This window comes from Heloderma suspectum, chromosome 10 (assembly GCF_057233095.1).
Source record: "Heloderma suspectum isolate Gila_16-S chromosome 10, 16-S_ref, whole genome shotgun sequence".
NCBI lineage: Eukaryota > Metazoa > Chordata > Lepidosauria > Squamata > Helodermatidae > Heloderma > Heloderma suspectum.
Genome location: NC_139467.1, coordinates 28,464,933 through 28,481,644, shown reverse-complemented (window position 1 = coordinate 28,481,644; position 16,712 = coordinate 28,464,933). Strand labels below are relative to the sequence as shown.

The following is a 16,712-nucleotide window of genomic DNA, read 5'->3' as shown; positions in this document are numbered from 1 at the left end:
GGAAAGGTGGGGAACCCCCCCCATAACCTGCCCTTAGCCCCCATATGGGACCCTAGCACATTTGTTTGCAGGGCCCCTGCTTATTCTGTATACTGATAGCAAAGTCATTCTCTGAGTGTCTATCTTACTGTGCCCAAAACAGCACCATCCATGCACAAGAAGGAGGAATCAACAGGCATGAGGGAATCTCAAGGTTTGCAAAATACAAAAACATCTTAAGTGGGGGGCAACCTATAAAGGGGGAAGGCCACAAAAACAGCCTAATGAGGACTGAGCATAATCAGTGGGCACAGGATGCTTACTGACTGTTGGGAGAGAACAGAAAACAGGAGGAGGCAGAAATGGAATGCAGTATCCTGGAAGAGGATATGGCTGGCTGGATTCTGGACAGAAGTATTACACATTGCAACTTTGATTGGGTTCACACAACATGCCAACCCACACTTAGGGTTGAGTGTGGGTTGTTGCTGAAATATGTGAACTGCTTAGGGATTTTATTATATTTAGCAGTATGTAAATATCACAAATAATGTGGATTGTTGTGCCATCTGAACCCAGCCCGCTAACAAACCATGGTTTGTTAACCACGAACTCATGAAGTGAACCCATGGTTTGTCCTTGGGTTGTGAACTGTGAGTTGTTTGTGGTTAACAAACCATGGTTTGTTAGCCCGGCTAGGTTCAGATGACACAACCCACATTTCAACAACAACCCACAGATCAACAATAACCGACACGCAACCCATATTCAACCCTGAGTATGGGTTATCATGTTGTGTGAACCCAGTCATTGTTTTGCAGGTCACATTTGTATGTAGACCTCCGGGCAGGTTATTTGTCCTTTGTGGCTCCCCATGTCTCCCATGACAGCTATTTTGTGGTGGTGCCCAGGACAGTTTCTCAAACTGCGCAATGTACCAACAGCTCCAAAAAAGATGGAGACCCCTGCTATAGTGGCTAAGAGGCTGAGCTATAAATCAGGAGGTTCCCAGTTTGAATCTCATCTCTGCCACGGCTCTTCTCTGCTATGAGGTGGCCTTAGGCAAGCCACTCCCTGATTCCTAATATAGAGCTAATAGGTGAAAGGAAGGACCCTCTGGCTATTGTCAGTCCTAGTGGAACAGCTTCCTAAACAATATTCTACATCCATTAACTATAATCCAGGATAGTGTAGTGGTTAGAGTGTTGGATTAGAACTGAGGAGAAGAATGTGCCCCCATGAAACACACTGGGTGACCTTGGGCCAGTTGCATTCTCTCAACCTAACCTTTCTCACCCACGGTTGGTGTGAGGATAAAAGGGGGAGGAGGAAGAACACAATATAAACATAATAATCCAGTTATTCTTTTGTTTCTGTTTAACTTTTTAATGCAAAAACAAAATGGCACTCTACCCTTGTCCCAAAATCTTTCAAATGTTTCAGCCAAGCAGATTTCCCTCCAAGCCTTCTCACTCTCCAAATTTTAAGAAATGAAGGGTGGGGGTGGGGGGATCCCTTCTTCATTCCTTCCTCTTCCTTTAAGGAAAAAACAAAACCTCCAGCCCAACTGGAAGAGAGACCAAACACTCACATTGCTGAAGTGAGGTGCCAGTTAGAATCCTGTAGACCAATTTTTCAAAAAGTTATAAACACCAAACATGTACACATATATATATTGAGCTAGTAAGCTTGGTACGGTTCCCAGCGTGCAGAGTAAACAGTGGGTATGCCCAGCCTGCCGAGTCCAGCTCTCCCAGCATGCAACAGCACAACCCACATCCAGGACATCAATGCTATACTCAAAGGGCAGGTGCCTCTTGGATTCTATGTCGGACTCTTTTTGTTTTTTGCCTGTGTGTGCGTGCACGCGTACACACATGCACAATTTAAGCAATGCTTAAAAGTCTTTTAACAGCCCCTATGGAAAAGAAAACACAACAAAACCCACTGTGAGTGGTAATGGGGACGTCATCTCTTGAATCAGGTTGGCTTGCTTTTTCCCCCTCTCTCTAAAAAGCAAAATACTAGCATAGTCAATAAGTTAAGATGGAATTTCCCTTCCTATGGTGGTGGAATGCCAAGGAATAATTAAGGAACCTGTATTCTTTAAGATTGCCCTCATCCAGCAGTTGGATAAATTTCCAGTACTTGGCTCCATTTGTTTCCAAGACAAAACAATCCAAGCATAAACATGGTGTACACGAAGTGTCTTTTCAAACCTGAGTCTGTGGACTGTAGTTACGCAACGTGTGGCTTGTTTCCCTTTGGATGGACTGATTGGGATTAGACAGGAGAATTTTCTTTTCACCCTTCAGTGATGGTCTGTTTTGCACAGATGGAGCCTGCTCTCTCCCATGTGTAAATGAGTGTGTGTGTATGTGTTTTAAAAAAAATCCATGGGAACTTACCTTGAAAGCTGTTTTTTTTTTTTAAATCAAACAACTAAAAGACAGAGATGAATAATTAAGCCACATTAAGGACTAGCTTCTTGACTAGTCCTCCAAGACGACAATCTCTACATTATGGACCTGGTGCTGATGTTCATCAACCTCAGCCACCACCTTCTCCTCAGTCCTCAGCTCTGTCCCCAGAATCACAGCTTTGGCCCCCGATTCTTCCGTCTCAGCTTCTGGGTCAGGGGCTGGATCTATTTCTATAATCGTCTGTCCGTCCTCCGAAGTGCCCTCAACAGCCTGGATGGTTGAGGTCAGGCCAGACTCCATGGCCACCAGTTCCACAGGATTTACAACGGTGGCCACATTGGCAAGGGCACCGCTGTCCTGCACAGCTGCCGAACTCAGCAAGGCCAAGCTTGAAGACGGGTGAAGAGTCACTGTGTCGGAGGAGCTGGTCTTGGATGAAGAAACCACGGTGGCATACCGGAAAAGCTGCGAGCCCGATGGCAAGGTGTGGACAGTCACCGGGCTAGAGCCCGGGCTGATGGTTGCCATTGGAATGTTGCTAACAGAGAACTGCTGCCCCATGGGTGCAATGGTGATGGGCGAAATGACCGTGAATTGAGGCTGCTGGATGGGGGCCGAGGGGCTCAGGACTGTGGCAGAGGCTGGACGCTGCAGCCGGGGCCTCTTAGGAGGCTTTGGAGTGTTGACAGGCATCAGAACCACATTCTGAACAGTCTGAGATTTTATCTTCTGATCTCTGGCAAGCTTCTTCTGCTCCTCCAGCTGGCGGTCCAGGTCTACAAGAAGAATGTGTCACACAGTCAAGAACGAGAGAAAGCTTTGGAAACAGACACGGATATAGCACAAAAGAAAGGTAGGGATAATAGATATTTCCACAAAGGTAACAAAGCAGCTTTGTGGCAAGGAAATAGTTTTTAGCCATATCTGCTGCCATCAGAACGACGGAAAGGTGGGTGGAACAGATTGACTCTGCAGACAATTCCAATTCTTTCAGACAACAAAAAGAGGAAAGGGGGCGGGGACAAGCAAATATCTCTCTTCCCAAAGAATGTCCCCGCCCCTGAGGCTGCAGGCAGCAGAAACTATGAAAATGAAAGATACTATTAAAAGGAAAGATACATCCCATATAAGTGTCCAAATCTGCAACACATACATGGGGCACAATCCTATTTCAATTCCCATCAGCCTCCGAACTTGGAGGCTGATGGGAATCCTACGCTGAACAGGAGCAGCACAGAGGTGAACTTTGCCTCTGAGCTCCCCCCACTCTGCATTTTAGCTAGACAGGTGTTTTTGCTTATCTAGCTGAGGCATCAGGGAGGGTGAAGGAAGGAGGTGGGGCGGTCTCTGGATATGGCATAAAGCAGCTCCCACCATCTCCTCCCCTCCCCACCTACCAGCATGCCCCCTTTCCCTTCCTTCTGAGGTCACATCTGCAACCTCACTGAGGCAGGTTCTCTCCACACTGGCTGCAAGGGGGCAGGGGCAGGGAGCTTGGATTCCTGGGTCTGAGGCCGGAGCACTGACTCTGGCCTCGGCTCCAGGAATCCAAAATATCCTATGGCCCCTCAGATGCTGTCTAGGGGCCATAGGATTGCTCTCTTAAACAATCAAAAATATTCCCAAGTGCTAAATGTTAGTATAGGACTATCATAACTGCGTAGAGAAATCAAGAGCATTGGAACACAGGTCATGCCTATGGGCAAAAGATGAAAATCCATAAACACAACAATATTAATAAATACTAACTTATGATAACTCCAATAACCATAAATGTTAAAAGTCACTGTGCTTAGTGGTATCAAAGAAGTTCGCACACACGCACGCACAGCGCCAAAACATAAGCTCTGGTAATAGATGGAGACAAAAGAGATACATGTGTGCATAGGTGCTTAACTTAGGGCCAAACTAGACATTAATTGTATGAATGCAATTGATGTGCATGTTTTTAAAAATGTAAATAGCAGCTGGGAAGGGGCAGGGGATCTGAGCACTGTCTCCTCAACGGAAGGGCATTTTTGAGGGAAGATGAATGGATTGTGCATAGGAAAAAGAGAAACAACTGCACATTACTTGCAGAATGAACCAATGAGTTTAGAGCAGCCTTCCCCAACCTGATGCCCTCCAAATGTTTCAGACTTCAGCTCTCATCAACCTAGCCAGCATGGCCAATTATCAAGAAGGCTAGGACTTGTAGTACAAACCATCGGGGGGACGGGGGGACACCAAGCTGGGAAAGACTGGTTTGGAATGTCCCAAGGATGTACTCCCAATCTTGAACATACCTGCAAGAGTATAGAGGAACTGCTCCTCTCCCTGATCTGTTTGGCTCTTCCTGTTGTCCAGCACTCTCTTGACTGTGTCCATCAGGCCAAAAGTATGAGCAACATTATTTAGAACAGCAGCATCTATGGGAAAACTTCCATGGATTACTGTCCAATATTCTAAAAGGGATCCCACGTCCACACGAAAAGAGCCTGAATTTCTTCTATTTGCCAGTATAGGCTTATCTAATGCTACCGCAGCTGTTACATGTGATCTTGACGATATCAAGTGACACCTACATTACAAAGTTTTAAAAAAGATGGAATTGTCATGGCTGCCCCCAAGGAACTCTGGGGATTATAGTTTGGCAACAGTGCTAAGAACTATCCGATAGAGGTCTCTAGCATATTCCCAGCATTACAGTTTTGAGGGTTCTTTGCAAAAAGTAGTAACAGCTCTGTACATACAAACCCCTCTAGATGGGTTCTCTCTCCTCCCCAAAGAGATGCATACTACTTTGCAAGGGCGGAGGGTTATGATTGTGGGATGTCTACCTGCAGGCATCTCTGGCTGCATTTAACACTGGTGGTGATGCTCAGATGTCTGCTTAAAAGCAGTATGAAGAACTAGCCTGTTGAGGATTATGCGGAAAATCTCTTTAAGACTGTTAAGAATGTAAAAGGACCCCTTCTAGATCAGACCAATGACTTATCTAGTCCAGCATCCTGTTTCACACAGTGGCCAACCAAGTGCCTATGGGGAGCCCCAAAGCAGGACATGAGGGTAGGGTTGTTGGAGAAATCCACAATGGAATGAAATGAGTTCGGACTTCTATGAATCCGACCTGCGGATTCCACAGCAGACCAACTTCTCCCAGGTTGCATGGATTCCGTGGACTTGCAGACTGTTTAAAAAAAAAAAAACTTTCCGGAATTTTACACAAATTTAGTCAAAGAAAAATACATCAAATAAAAAAACACTGGCTGGAAATGTGCATTTCCCCCATAGCCTAAAGCATGAAAATGCACATGGGGAAATTCGCTCTTCAAGTACTTGAAAGGTTGTCACAGAGAGGAAGGCCGGGATCTCTTCTCGATCATGCCAGAGTGCAGGACACGGAATAATGGGCTCAAGTTACAGGAAGCCAGATTCCGGCTGAACATCAGGAGAAACTTCCTGTCTGTTAGAGCAATACGACAATGGAACCAATTACCTAGAGAGATAGTGGGTTGTCCCACACTGGAGGCGTTCAAGACGAGGCTGGACAGCCATCTGTCAGGGATGCTCTGACCTGGATTCCTGCACTGAGCAGGGGGTTGCACTCAATGGCCTTGTAGGCCCCTTCCAACCCTACTATTCTATGATTCTATGACTACTTTCTATGAAATTTGTGCATTTTGAGGGATTTGCACATTTGTGCAAGTGCAAATTTGCACAAATGCACATGTGTACAAATTTGGGAAATTCAGAAAAATTCAATTCTGTCAATGAGTGGACGATGGAACAAAAGGCACCTGACAATCCACAAAATGTAGATGGAACAGATTTTTCAAAATCCATCCATCCCTACATGAAGGCAACAGCTGTCTCCTGCTGTTGTTCTCCAGTAACTGGTATTTGGAGGCACGTTCTGGCAAATGCAGGCAGGGGAGTGCTACTTCAACTCTCTACCCAACTCATCCCATAAAAATCTGGCCCATTTACAGTGCAATCTAATGCAGGTTGAACCCTAGCCTCCCCAGGGTTCAACCTGGTTTAGTGGGGTTTGGCTGCAGCTTCTGCAGTTTCTATTGTTTTGGTTTTCAGGGTTTTATTGCATTTGTTTTTTAAGTTGTGAACCACCCTGAGAGTCCTGTTACTGAAAGGTGGTTCATAAATTGACTAAGTAAATATAATACACACATTTTATATACACACACACACACACACGTACGTACTTACTTCACAAAAGGTTAAAAGGGCATGGAAGTCTATCCCATTGGTAATCATTTTACACTGACACCGAGACTGCTGGCCTCCTACCTACCAGTAATCTGGAAGGATGACTGACCAAGCCTCTGCTGAACACCTCTCAGCACCTCTTCTATCTCCTTCTGAATGTTGCAGACAACTTCCTCCATCAACCCCACATCAGCAATTCCTTTCCAGAACATCAGCGTATCCTCTGGCACAAGAAAAAGAGAGAGGCTCAGGAGGAAGAAACAGTTTGGCAATTGCACTGCAAAGCTATGCTGGTAATCCTGTCAAGAACAGCAAACCATTGTGCAGCAGCAAACTTCTTTGGAAACTGACTGAACCCAAGGGGGCTTACTTCTGAGTAGTCATGTACAGGTCTGTAAATCAGCCATCAAGGGAATCCTATTTTGCAAAAATCCAACTTGATCCTGAAGGCAGAGGGCAGTAGGAGAGAATTCCGTATTGCTGTAAAAGGTCCATTTCACAACCTCTGAAAGTCTATTATATTTCTCCCACATGGTCACTGCAAAACTGTTTAAAAGGCCCCATCTGGATTATACTGGAGGCAAATCTTTTGATTAATTTGATGATGTTCTATTAATATTGATTAATTATATAATAAATGTCTCAAATGAGAATCAGGTACATTTGATTGCTAATCTTTTGGTGGCTGCAAAGATTGTGTTGGCAAAACATAGGAAAATCAGTAACTGTGCCAAGTGTCAATGAATGGCTGTTTAAAGTGCTAGAATTGTCTCACATGGAAAAACTGATGGAATTGATGCATGAAAATGCTTCAAACAGATCTTTTCTTAAAATGGAATCTGTATACTGGGTTTTGAAACTGTATTTCTATGTTAAGTAATGGAGAAAGCAATCCTATGGTCCCTGGGAGAGCATCCCAGGGGTCACAGGATGGCTCGTAAAGCCCCTCCAAGGTCAGAAACAGCGCTCCAACCTAGAAAGGGGAGGTCAGAGATCTAACCTCAGACCCCGACCCCTCCTCCTTACAGCCAGCACAGAGAGAACCACACTGGTTGCCTCTCCGAGGTCGGACAAGCAACCTTGGAGCATCAAGGAAAGGGGGCATTCAGGGGGGCAGGGAGAGGAGGCCAGAGAGGGCAGGACATGAGTTATCCTGAGCCGCCTCCCCTCCCGCTCCAACGCATATCATGGGTTGTTGACTTCACCCACAATACAGCTGCCAAATGATTGAGCACATCATGGGTTGTTTTCCAATTCATGGGTTGTTTTGTTCTGCCCCCCTCACTGGCTCTCAGCCGATATCCCAGGAGCCTTCGTGACACCAAAGAGAGGAAAACTGCTGGCAAGGCTTCACCAAGTCAGCAGCCTTTTTATTTTTGGTTCGCTCTGCCCTACGGGCATGTAATAACCTTCATCTGCTCCTGCGAATGCTCGTACTGTCCTGATCAAACCCTCACCCACTACACACACCTCCCGCTTTCTGTATGACTGCATGAAACCTTGCAAGGAGCAAAGAGCCTTCACTATCAGGGTTGGAAGGAGCCACCAGGCTCGACTGTGCTTGCAGCTGCCTGTCAAGCCCCTATAAACCCTGCACCCCCTCCTGTCTCCCAAACTGGAAAAACCCCACTTGCTCCACTCTGCCCGCCTCCCCCTCAGTGCCACTGGCTTCTCTTAGAAGGCCACCGCTGCATGTTTGTTCATGTTCTTCTGCACACGCACCAAACATTTCCTGGAAGGCCATCCACCACCTCGGCTCAAGGCTTTCTTGGCACTCACCTTTACTTTAGGTCCCAGTCTGCAACTGACCAACATGCCCCCCCCCCCCCCCCGCCGGCTTCTTTTCCCTTCAAAAGTACTTTTGAATGACAGTTGCTCTAGATCAGTAGGAATGCATTCTAACTGATGGGCAGGGTAGCAGGAGACAGACCAAGCTGAAGGAGCCCAGCAGTCACCCTCCCACAGGTAGCAGTAGAACCTACATATCTTCCCACCCCAGTCTGGCTAGCCACAGACACCAGCTTCAGGTCCATTTCTTTAAGCCACACCACCCCCTAACATCCCTGCCGTACGCTCTCCACACCGCTCCTCAAGTCCTTCCTGACACACCATCTTTTATGGCATGCCCCTGTCTGCAACTGCCCCTGCCACTCCTTCCCTCTCCCTCTCCAGTCTGATCATTTTTTCCCCTTGCAAAGCACTTTTGTAGGCAGAATGGTACTCAATCATGTGCTGGCAAAGCCCGTTTCAACAAAACATTGTCCACCTGTAGCATGTTGTCTACCAGTCTTGAAAAACTGCCCACACATTCAACCCCACCCCCATCCAAACCTGCTTACCCTCTATGGTGACAGCCTTACAGCCGTTGAAGATCTTCCACTGATCCCTGCCCACAAACACCCCTTCCATACCCTCTTACACCTCCGCTAATGGCTTTCTTGACACAGCACCCTTTCTAACGTTAAGTCTGGGATTGCAGAGGGCCCCCTGCCCCCCAGTGCAATGCACTTTTGGAGGCAGGCTCCTCCTAGATCCCTATGAATGCTTTACCACTCTCAGAGCGGTGATGTGGGGTGGAGGGCAAAGACCAATTTGATTAGTAGTCAGCCTCCCACAGACCCAGCCCGACCATACACACCCTCCACTAAAATCTGCCCCTTCTCTGAACCCACTGTAATGTTAGGTCAGTTTCCTTCTGCAAACACCCCCATGCCCACCCCTCCTTCCCTGCCTCCTCCTCACCCTGGAAGAGCACTTTTTAAGACCGACTCCTGACACCCATCTAGGAGAAACCACACAGCAGGCATCCTTTCAGCTACAAACTTTACTGACTGCTTATTTAGGTTACACAGTAGACAAGTGTAGAATTAGTATGGGGCAAGCAATATATTTTTGGCATGGCAAGGCATGAGAGGGGGCTCTGACAAGTTAGGATATGTATGCTGGGGATATAAAACAGGTAATGTCCTCCTTTGGTTAGTGAACATGACAATAGTGCAGCCTACCAGTCTGCACATAAACAGTGCATACTTAGCCACGAATAATGTGTGGGTAATGGTCCCAAAGAAAGTCAGTCGTAGCTGCGCGTATTCCTTGCACTTCATGCTGTGAGACTGTTTCCAAGTGGGAGTTAAGCGGGTGCAGAGCAGACTACTGGTGACACATGCCAATGCTGATGGCATCCTGCTCAGCATCCAGTCCTAAAAGCTGGGGGTTATCATCCAGGAGTAAGTCCCCCCTTGACTCACAGATGTTGTGAAGGATGTAACAAACGACTATAACATGAGCAATGATATCTTTGTCCACAACCAGAAGCTTGTAAAGTGAATGACACGATATGAGCTGTCCAAGCACTCTCTCTACCAGTCGTCTCGCCCTGCTGTGGTAGTAGACAATGTTGCTTTCTTTGGGCATTTGTGGTGTGCGATAGGGGGCCATAAGCCATGGCTGAAGCACAAAAGCCTGGTTGCCTAGGATAAGTGGACATACTGGCATGTCGTTAACCAGAACAAGGAGGCTGGTAAAGAACATGCCTGTGGCCAGGCTACCTGCCAGTGGTGAATTCCAAAAGATGGCTGTGTCACAACTTCTCCTGGATACACCAGCATAAATGTCCATGAACCTGCTTTTTGCACCTATTAAGGCTTGTAAAATCATGCTGTAGAAACCGTTTCAGTTATAGTATTCTACCTGTGTCCCTCTGGAGCCAAAATTCTTATATGAGACACCCACCACAGGAGGAAAACCCAGCTCCTTAAAGCCTCGCACTACTTTTCTCACATCACCCACCTTTATCACATTGCCAGGTAAAGCTCGTTCAGCACTCACACTGTTTCCTTGAAAATTTCACATGCTGTTGATTTGCCTACTCCAAAGGTGTTGCTGAGCAGGAAGTAGGCAAGGTTGAATGCCAGTTTGATCAGGGTTAACGCTAGCCTTTTTTTTTTTTAAATGAGACTGAACTGCATTTCTGTATCTTGCCTTTGGATAATGAGACTGATTTTGTTGGCAATGGTATCAAAGGTGACATCCTGAAGCTTCCACAGAACCAAGCACCATCCCATTCCTTGAGTTCAAGCATCAACAGCCACATTATGCAGAAGGCTCCACTAGCATGTTGTGGATAGATCTGAGATAAGTTGCACCACCCTTGCTATTCCTGCTATGGCTGCTCATGCCCATTCAACAGCAGAGACCATTCTCCAGCACATGCTTTGAAGGTGGCACAGGTGTTCACTAAGCTGATCTCTGGAAAAGTGCAAGAACGAACCCTCAGCCGCACCAGTGGCATTCAGATGATGCTGTAAGGCTTCAACAGCAACTTTCCGGAAATGTATAGATAGCAGCTACGAGTGCAGCTCTGCCCAGCATAGTTGCTTCTCAGACTCTGAAATATAATCGCTAAGGTATCACTGAAGGGGCAGGTGTATTAACAGTGATGGCTGGAGGAGAAGCAAGCAAGCAAGCAAGCAAGCCAAAACTACTGGAGGGGGAAGGTGTGGAGGAAAGGGAGGAGGCTAATGAGCTGTAAAGACAGTGCTTACTCTCCATTAGAGCAAGCTTGTCCATTGTCAACAACTGCAAGGGCACTTTTTTCACTGTTAGGTGCAAGGGGGCTTTTCAGCCCCCTTTCTGTTCCCTAATTCTATGCACCAACTATTAGATGGAGCCCGTATTGGAGATTCTCTACATGCTATGGCAACAACATTTGTTTGCATCCCAGCAGCTATGTGTTCGTTTACGTATAGGTTTCTGCAAAGGAGTGTTTACAGCCTCTTGAAAACTCTCACTAAAGGGTGAGAATGGGAGAGTATTAACAAAACAGTGGTTTATGGCGGAGGCAGGAGATCTGATGGAAAAGAACACAGTACAGAGGCAGGGGGTAGATGGAACAGAACACAGTTAATAACACACAAATGCCATGATTCAAAATACCCACCCCCTTTTCATGTCCTAGGACCATGTAGGAATGTACCTTTTCTCCTCACGCACCTGAGTTTTCAATGGAGGGAGGCAATCCTTTGCTTCAAGTGTGCCTGAACTAGCCCCAATCTGCTTCTTTTCTCCATTTAATCCTAATGCCAAATGTCACTTTTTCCTCTGCATCTCCTAAGCTAGCTGGCCTGCTATTGCAACATTGCTGCATGCTATTAGACAGAGGTGTCCTTGAGATGGAAACACCCCTAATTTCACGGCATGAGAGGAACAATGGGGCACCGGTTTCAGGAGTGTAGTACTGCAACATTAGTAGTATGGGGAGGACAGGTGGAAAGAGAAATGGATAGAACAGAGGCTGCTGAATTGGTTAATAGCATGGGCAATAAAAGGACAGAAAACACCAGGGGCTTAAAGACCACAACTGTCGCCCTCTCTCTGGTTAAGCTCAGGTGGGACACCCGCTTTGGTGGGGACTTCTTCCATCAGAATGACAGTCCCTTGTATTTGCTGAGCTACCTGCTGTTGCCCTACTATATCCACTGTGCACTGATGCTGCCTTTGTAAGGGCGCATGTGGCTTGGGCTGGCCTTCTTCTTGTTGCATAGCAGACTGTGTTTGGCATGTGCCAGGAACAACAGGCTGAAGCGGAGCATGATAGGGCGCAATGCCTCGAATTGGAGGTCCAACAACAGGAAGTTGAGCATGCTCCAGGTGTTGAAAGCGAACAGGACCTGGTGCAGGCAGAAACTGCTGTGGGCTGTGTGGGAATGAATGGTAGGCTGCTGGAGCTGGCTGGCCTGGAACCACGGCTGTCAAGGCTGTCGTTAATATTTGTAACACATTGGTCTGCCTTTCCATTGCAGCAGTTCTTTCTGCCATGGCCCTTTCAAAGGTCCTGTCTGAAGCCTCCATGCCTTCTCTCAGAGCAGTGGCCACAGACTCTCCGGAGCCACGAATGCTTTGAGCGAGGTGTCTTGTCGCCCACAGAGATAGGAGATGTTCACTCGCCCGGCGTCTACTCTCATGTTTGTCAAGCTGTAGAAGAACTTCACAGGTACGCTCCCCCGTTGTTTCTGCTGCATGCACCAAGTCTCTAGCAAGCTGAACACGATCGGTTTTGCGTCGGTTCCTCAAATGTGCTGCTCTCTGAGCATTTGTCAGTGGAGCCACTCCTTCAGCTCCCTCCTTCGGTGCATCTTGAATGGGAGCATGTCTGGCAACCCATGACACTTCTGGATCTGGGATAACTCTTTCTTCCCTTGGCGGTAATTCTGGAATTGGAGTGTCTCTGCCCTCGAGCAGTTCGAGTTCCCACTCTTCTGCCTTGAGCTGCGGCTGCTCTTCTTGCTCCCATGCTGTTTGGTTGTAAAAGGGATTTCGGGTGGGTTGGAAGAGAAAAAAAATGCAGTCAAATAACAAACCTCAGCACTGCTGCATTAGCCCCTTCTGTGAAACACATCTCCCATAGATTCACACGCTACTCCTTGCTGAAGAAGCAATGAAGCGTGACCTCGAAGATCCGTCCTGCCTGGCTGTAATACTTTGAACAAACTGTACTAATTCTCGATCCTTCAGTATACATCTTTCAGAAAGTCCCATAAGTAGCACCTATACGTGAAGTAGGTGTTTTGCAATCACAAGCACATACCCTCCCTCCATTGACAGGCAGCATCTTAACTCACTGGGTTCCTCAATATACTCCGTGATGTCCTGCTGTCTTCCTGAGGGAGAGAAATTGGTGAACAAGGGGTCGCTCTATTCGGAAAACAGACGTGCCAGTTCCAGACCAAGTGGTGGAGGTTCATCAAGTCTGCCACCCATCCCTTCCACTAAATCCGGGAGAAGTGCACTTTCAAGTGCTAGTTCCTCTGTGGGAGGAGGGGCTCCTGAGTTGATCAGACAGCATAGGATGAACTCATCTAGATTGGCTATGGTATGGTGTGCATCAACTGTGACAGCTGATGCTCCTCTTCCCAGTACAGTTGGCATGAGGGGACCCTAGGGAGTGCAGAGGGGCCCACCACGGCAGCGCTGCACAAGCTCATAGCTGCCTCCACAGCAAGGTCAATCTCAGATAGCATTGCCTGGGGAAAGGTCCCCCACACTGCTTGGTGCACAGCATGCTCCACATCCTGTTCTGGAGTGTGAGCTGCAGGGGAGCGCTGGGTAGTCGTCATGGGTGGTTTTCTCTGTACTGGTGGAAATGGAGTTGGACTGCTTGTGCTGGATGAATGTATGGGTCTGCTAGTACCTGAAGCAGGATAGCTTGTTTGCAGTACCAACTGGAATGGGCTCTCAGCATGAGCACCACGCTGCTGTTCTCTCTGGGTGGAAGAGCAGGCTGGCACTGTGTCTCATATTCCATGTGAAGGATTTTGTGTGGGGGTGCAGCACCAGGTGGTCAGGAGACAGTTGCAGATAATATGGGACACAGTACAGAATACTTGCGGTGGGTGGACAAGGCAGAGAGGGGTCCACGCGCATTGTAAAGCCTGTACTGCACAGAGGCAAGTAGGGGTGGAGATTGATGCACACACACACTCCATGCAGCCACCACTCTCCTTGACAAGCTTGGAGTAGGTGATGATGAATCCCTGGTTGGAGAAAGTCTGACTGTTGGTGGACGATGTCTAACTCTCAGGTGTCGGGACACTGGGATGCTACTGCCAATGGTATACCCAGGGTTGACTTCCCTCCTGTCTGGTAGAATTGCTGCCAACTTGTCATAGAATGGCATGGTGTGCAGTTCACCACCCGATCGCTTGTTGTGGGTAGTAATCTCTTTGAACGTCTTCAATCCATGCAACTTTTCCTTGCACTGTGCAGAGGTACAAGCAAAGCCTTGTGCCGACATCTGTTCAGAAAAGCATGCGAACACCAAATTGTGCCTATAGGAGCTCTGTAGAGGCTGCTGTGTCTCTGGACTGGTCCAGAGATCGGTGAATATGGCCAGTTCAGCATTACGACAGAACTGAGCTCATATTCTCTGGCTTTCCTGGATCCCACATGCACAAGACTGTGCTTACGCTACATGAGAGGCTTGTGATGCTTGAGACACGGTACCAGCAGTGGAGAAAAGTGAGGCAGAGTTGTCCTGCTCCTCCTCCTCCTCCATTCTGACTCTGGTGAGAGTGGAGATCTGCCAGCCATGATGGGTTTATGCAACCTGCGGTAGCGGCGAAATCTATAGAAGTGGCTACAGCAAAGATGGTGGACTGTACAGCGCCAAGAAATCTCTTCTCCCACCTTTTCCATGGCCAGAACAGAGGGAGGGAGTTTGGAAGCACCTTATACTACTCCAAATGTTTTCTTTCCTAGGCAGGACCACATGGGACTTTTGCATTACCGGGGAGAAGCATGGCTGAAAACTGGCAATTTGTTGTTGTTTTCAGGCACTCTACAATGCAGACAAATAAGCTGGGATAGTGTAGCCACAGTTCAATGGAGATGAGAGCAAGGACGTTCAATGGAGATAAGAGCAAATTTCTCATTGAAGCAAAGCAAACTGGAAAAACATCAGGTCACTTTCACGGGAAGCTGACAAGTTCAGGAGGTGAGAGGCGGCAAGAACGCCCTCGCTGCTGTTGCTAGGCAGCCTTCAGCATCCCTGCATGTAAGGGGAAAGGGCTACCGATATCACACAGCAGCACCAAGAGCAGTCAATTTCTGACTGCTCTGGCCTGCTGCCTCTGTAGCCATATGAAAAACCCACAGACAATCCTCAATTCTGAGTTTAAATGTAACAGCCCATGGCTTGAACAACCCACAGCTGACAACCCAAGAACAAGCTATGGGTTCTCTTTGAGGGTTGCTTGTTGTTAACAACCCACAGTTAACCCATAGTCCCAGATTCGGACGTAACAACCCTTGATTCAACAACCCATGGCTTAATTAAGCCATTGGCCGGTGTTATGTTTGAACAGAATCATTGACTTGCACAAACAAAAACAGCCATCACATATTAAAAACTGAGCTTACCTATCACCTCAAGTAAAATACTCAAGGCGTAGGTGTGAGTCACCAAGCAATGAAGCTTGAGTGACATACACACTTGTGTAAACCAGCCCATGATAAAAGCTACTCTAACCGGCATTTGACAGGGATTCATCATCATTCTACATTCATAAGAAAGATGCTTAGGTCAGATCTCTTCTAATCCCATGTCCTCCCACCCACCACCTAAAACTCCCCATCTTTGCTATAACTGTTTCTCGCAAGGTTTGCTGCCCCATCTGAAAGACCCCACCCCTGAAAACCCACTTACAACTCAAAATTCTAATCTGAAGTTTTGAAATCCAAATATTGAATATAGATTGGGGGGGAGGGGGATGGACCTCCAATGAAATGTGGATTTCTACATGCAAATTCAAAATTTAAGAATATGGATGACATTTCCTGCCCCTCTCTGGCCAGCAAATTATTTCACCTCTAATGTCCACCTACCTCTTTGCAGTATCATACTAATCGGAGATGGGGCTGGCGGGGGGGAGAGAACAAGAGCCAGGCAGGTGGATGACTAAGTCATGCAGGCAAATGGCAGAGACATACCTGAAATCTCCTCTGGGTCCTTCTTGATTCCCTCCTCAGTTGCCATAGTGACTGCTGCTGTCACAGCAGGGTTCCATTCAATCCCTTCCTCCACGCTCTCCTCAGACATAGCAATTTGTGTGATGCTTCCTTCAGGAAAGGAAGATACAAGTGAGGATGCTTCACTGCCAAGGCTGACACAGCAGCTTTCCCCTCCATGCACACACGCCCTAGGCCACTAGGCCACCCAGGCCTTCCTCAACTTGAGGGAACCAGCCTTCCCCAACCTGGAGGCTGTAGCACAGTGGTAGAGCACATGCTTTGCATGCAGAAGGTCCCAGGTTCAATTCTCAGCATCTCCAAGTGCGGCTGGAAGAATTCCTGCCTGAACCCCTGGAGAGCTGCTGCCAGTCAGGGTCAACAATACTGGGCTAGATAGACCAACGGTCTGACTCAGTATAAGGCAGCTTCCTAATCTGGATACCTGATGGAGCTCTTTCTCCCTTATGTACCTGCCTGGATATTAAGATCTAGTAGGGTTGCCTTCTTGACAGTGCCACATTTGCCTGGGGTTCAAACCAAGAGAGGGTGTTCTCAATACAGGCACCCCGATTTTTGATCTCTCTCCTACCTCATATA

The 16,712-nt window shown here is 47.4% G+C and overlaps 1 protein-coding gene across 9 annotated transcripts in view; it reads right to left on the bottom strand.

The window, feature by feature from the left end:
- Window positions 1-2,368: 2,368 nt before the first annotated feature.
- The window catches only part of GMEB1 (glucocorticoid modulatory element binding protein 1), a 32,404-nt gene continuing 18,060 nt past the window's right edge, over window positions 2,369-16,712 (bottom strand). For 6 of the 9 annotated variants that reach the window (XM_084815695.1, XM_084815701.1, XM_084815698.1 and 3 more), the window contains 4 exons: window positions 16,095-16,223; window positions 6,694-6,831; window positions 4,688-4,810; window positions 2,369-3,178 (listed from right to left, as the gene is read on the bottom strand). In XM_084815695.1, coding sequence (XP_084671821.1) covers window positions 2,472-3,178; window positions 4,688-4,810; window positions 6,694-6,831; window positions 16,095-16,223 — 1,097 coding nt within the window. In that variant the 3' untranslated portion in view covers window positions 2,369-2,471. Of the gene's footprint in view, window positions 3,179-4,687; window positions 4,811-6,693; window positions 6,832-10,511; window positions 12,902-16,094; window positions 16,224-16,712 lie in introns of those variants that run through there. The other 3 variants (XM_084815702.1, XM_084815703.1, XM_084815704.1) reach the window with 1 other exon arrangement.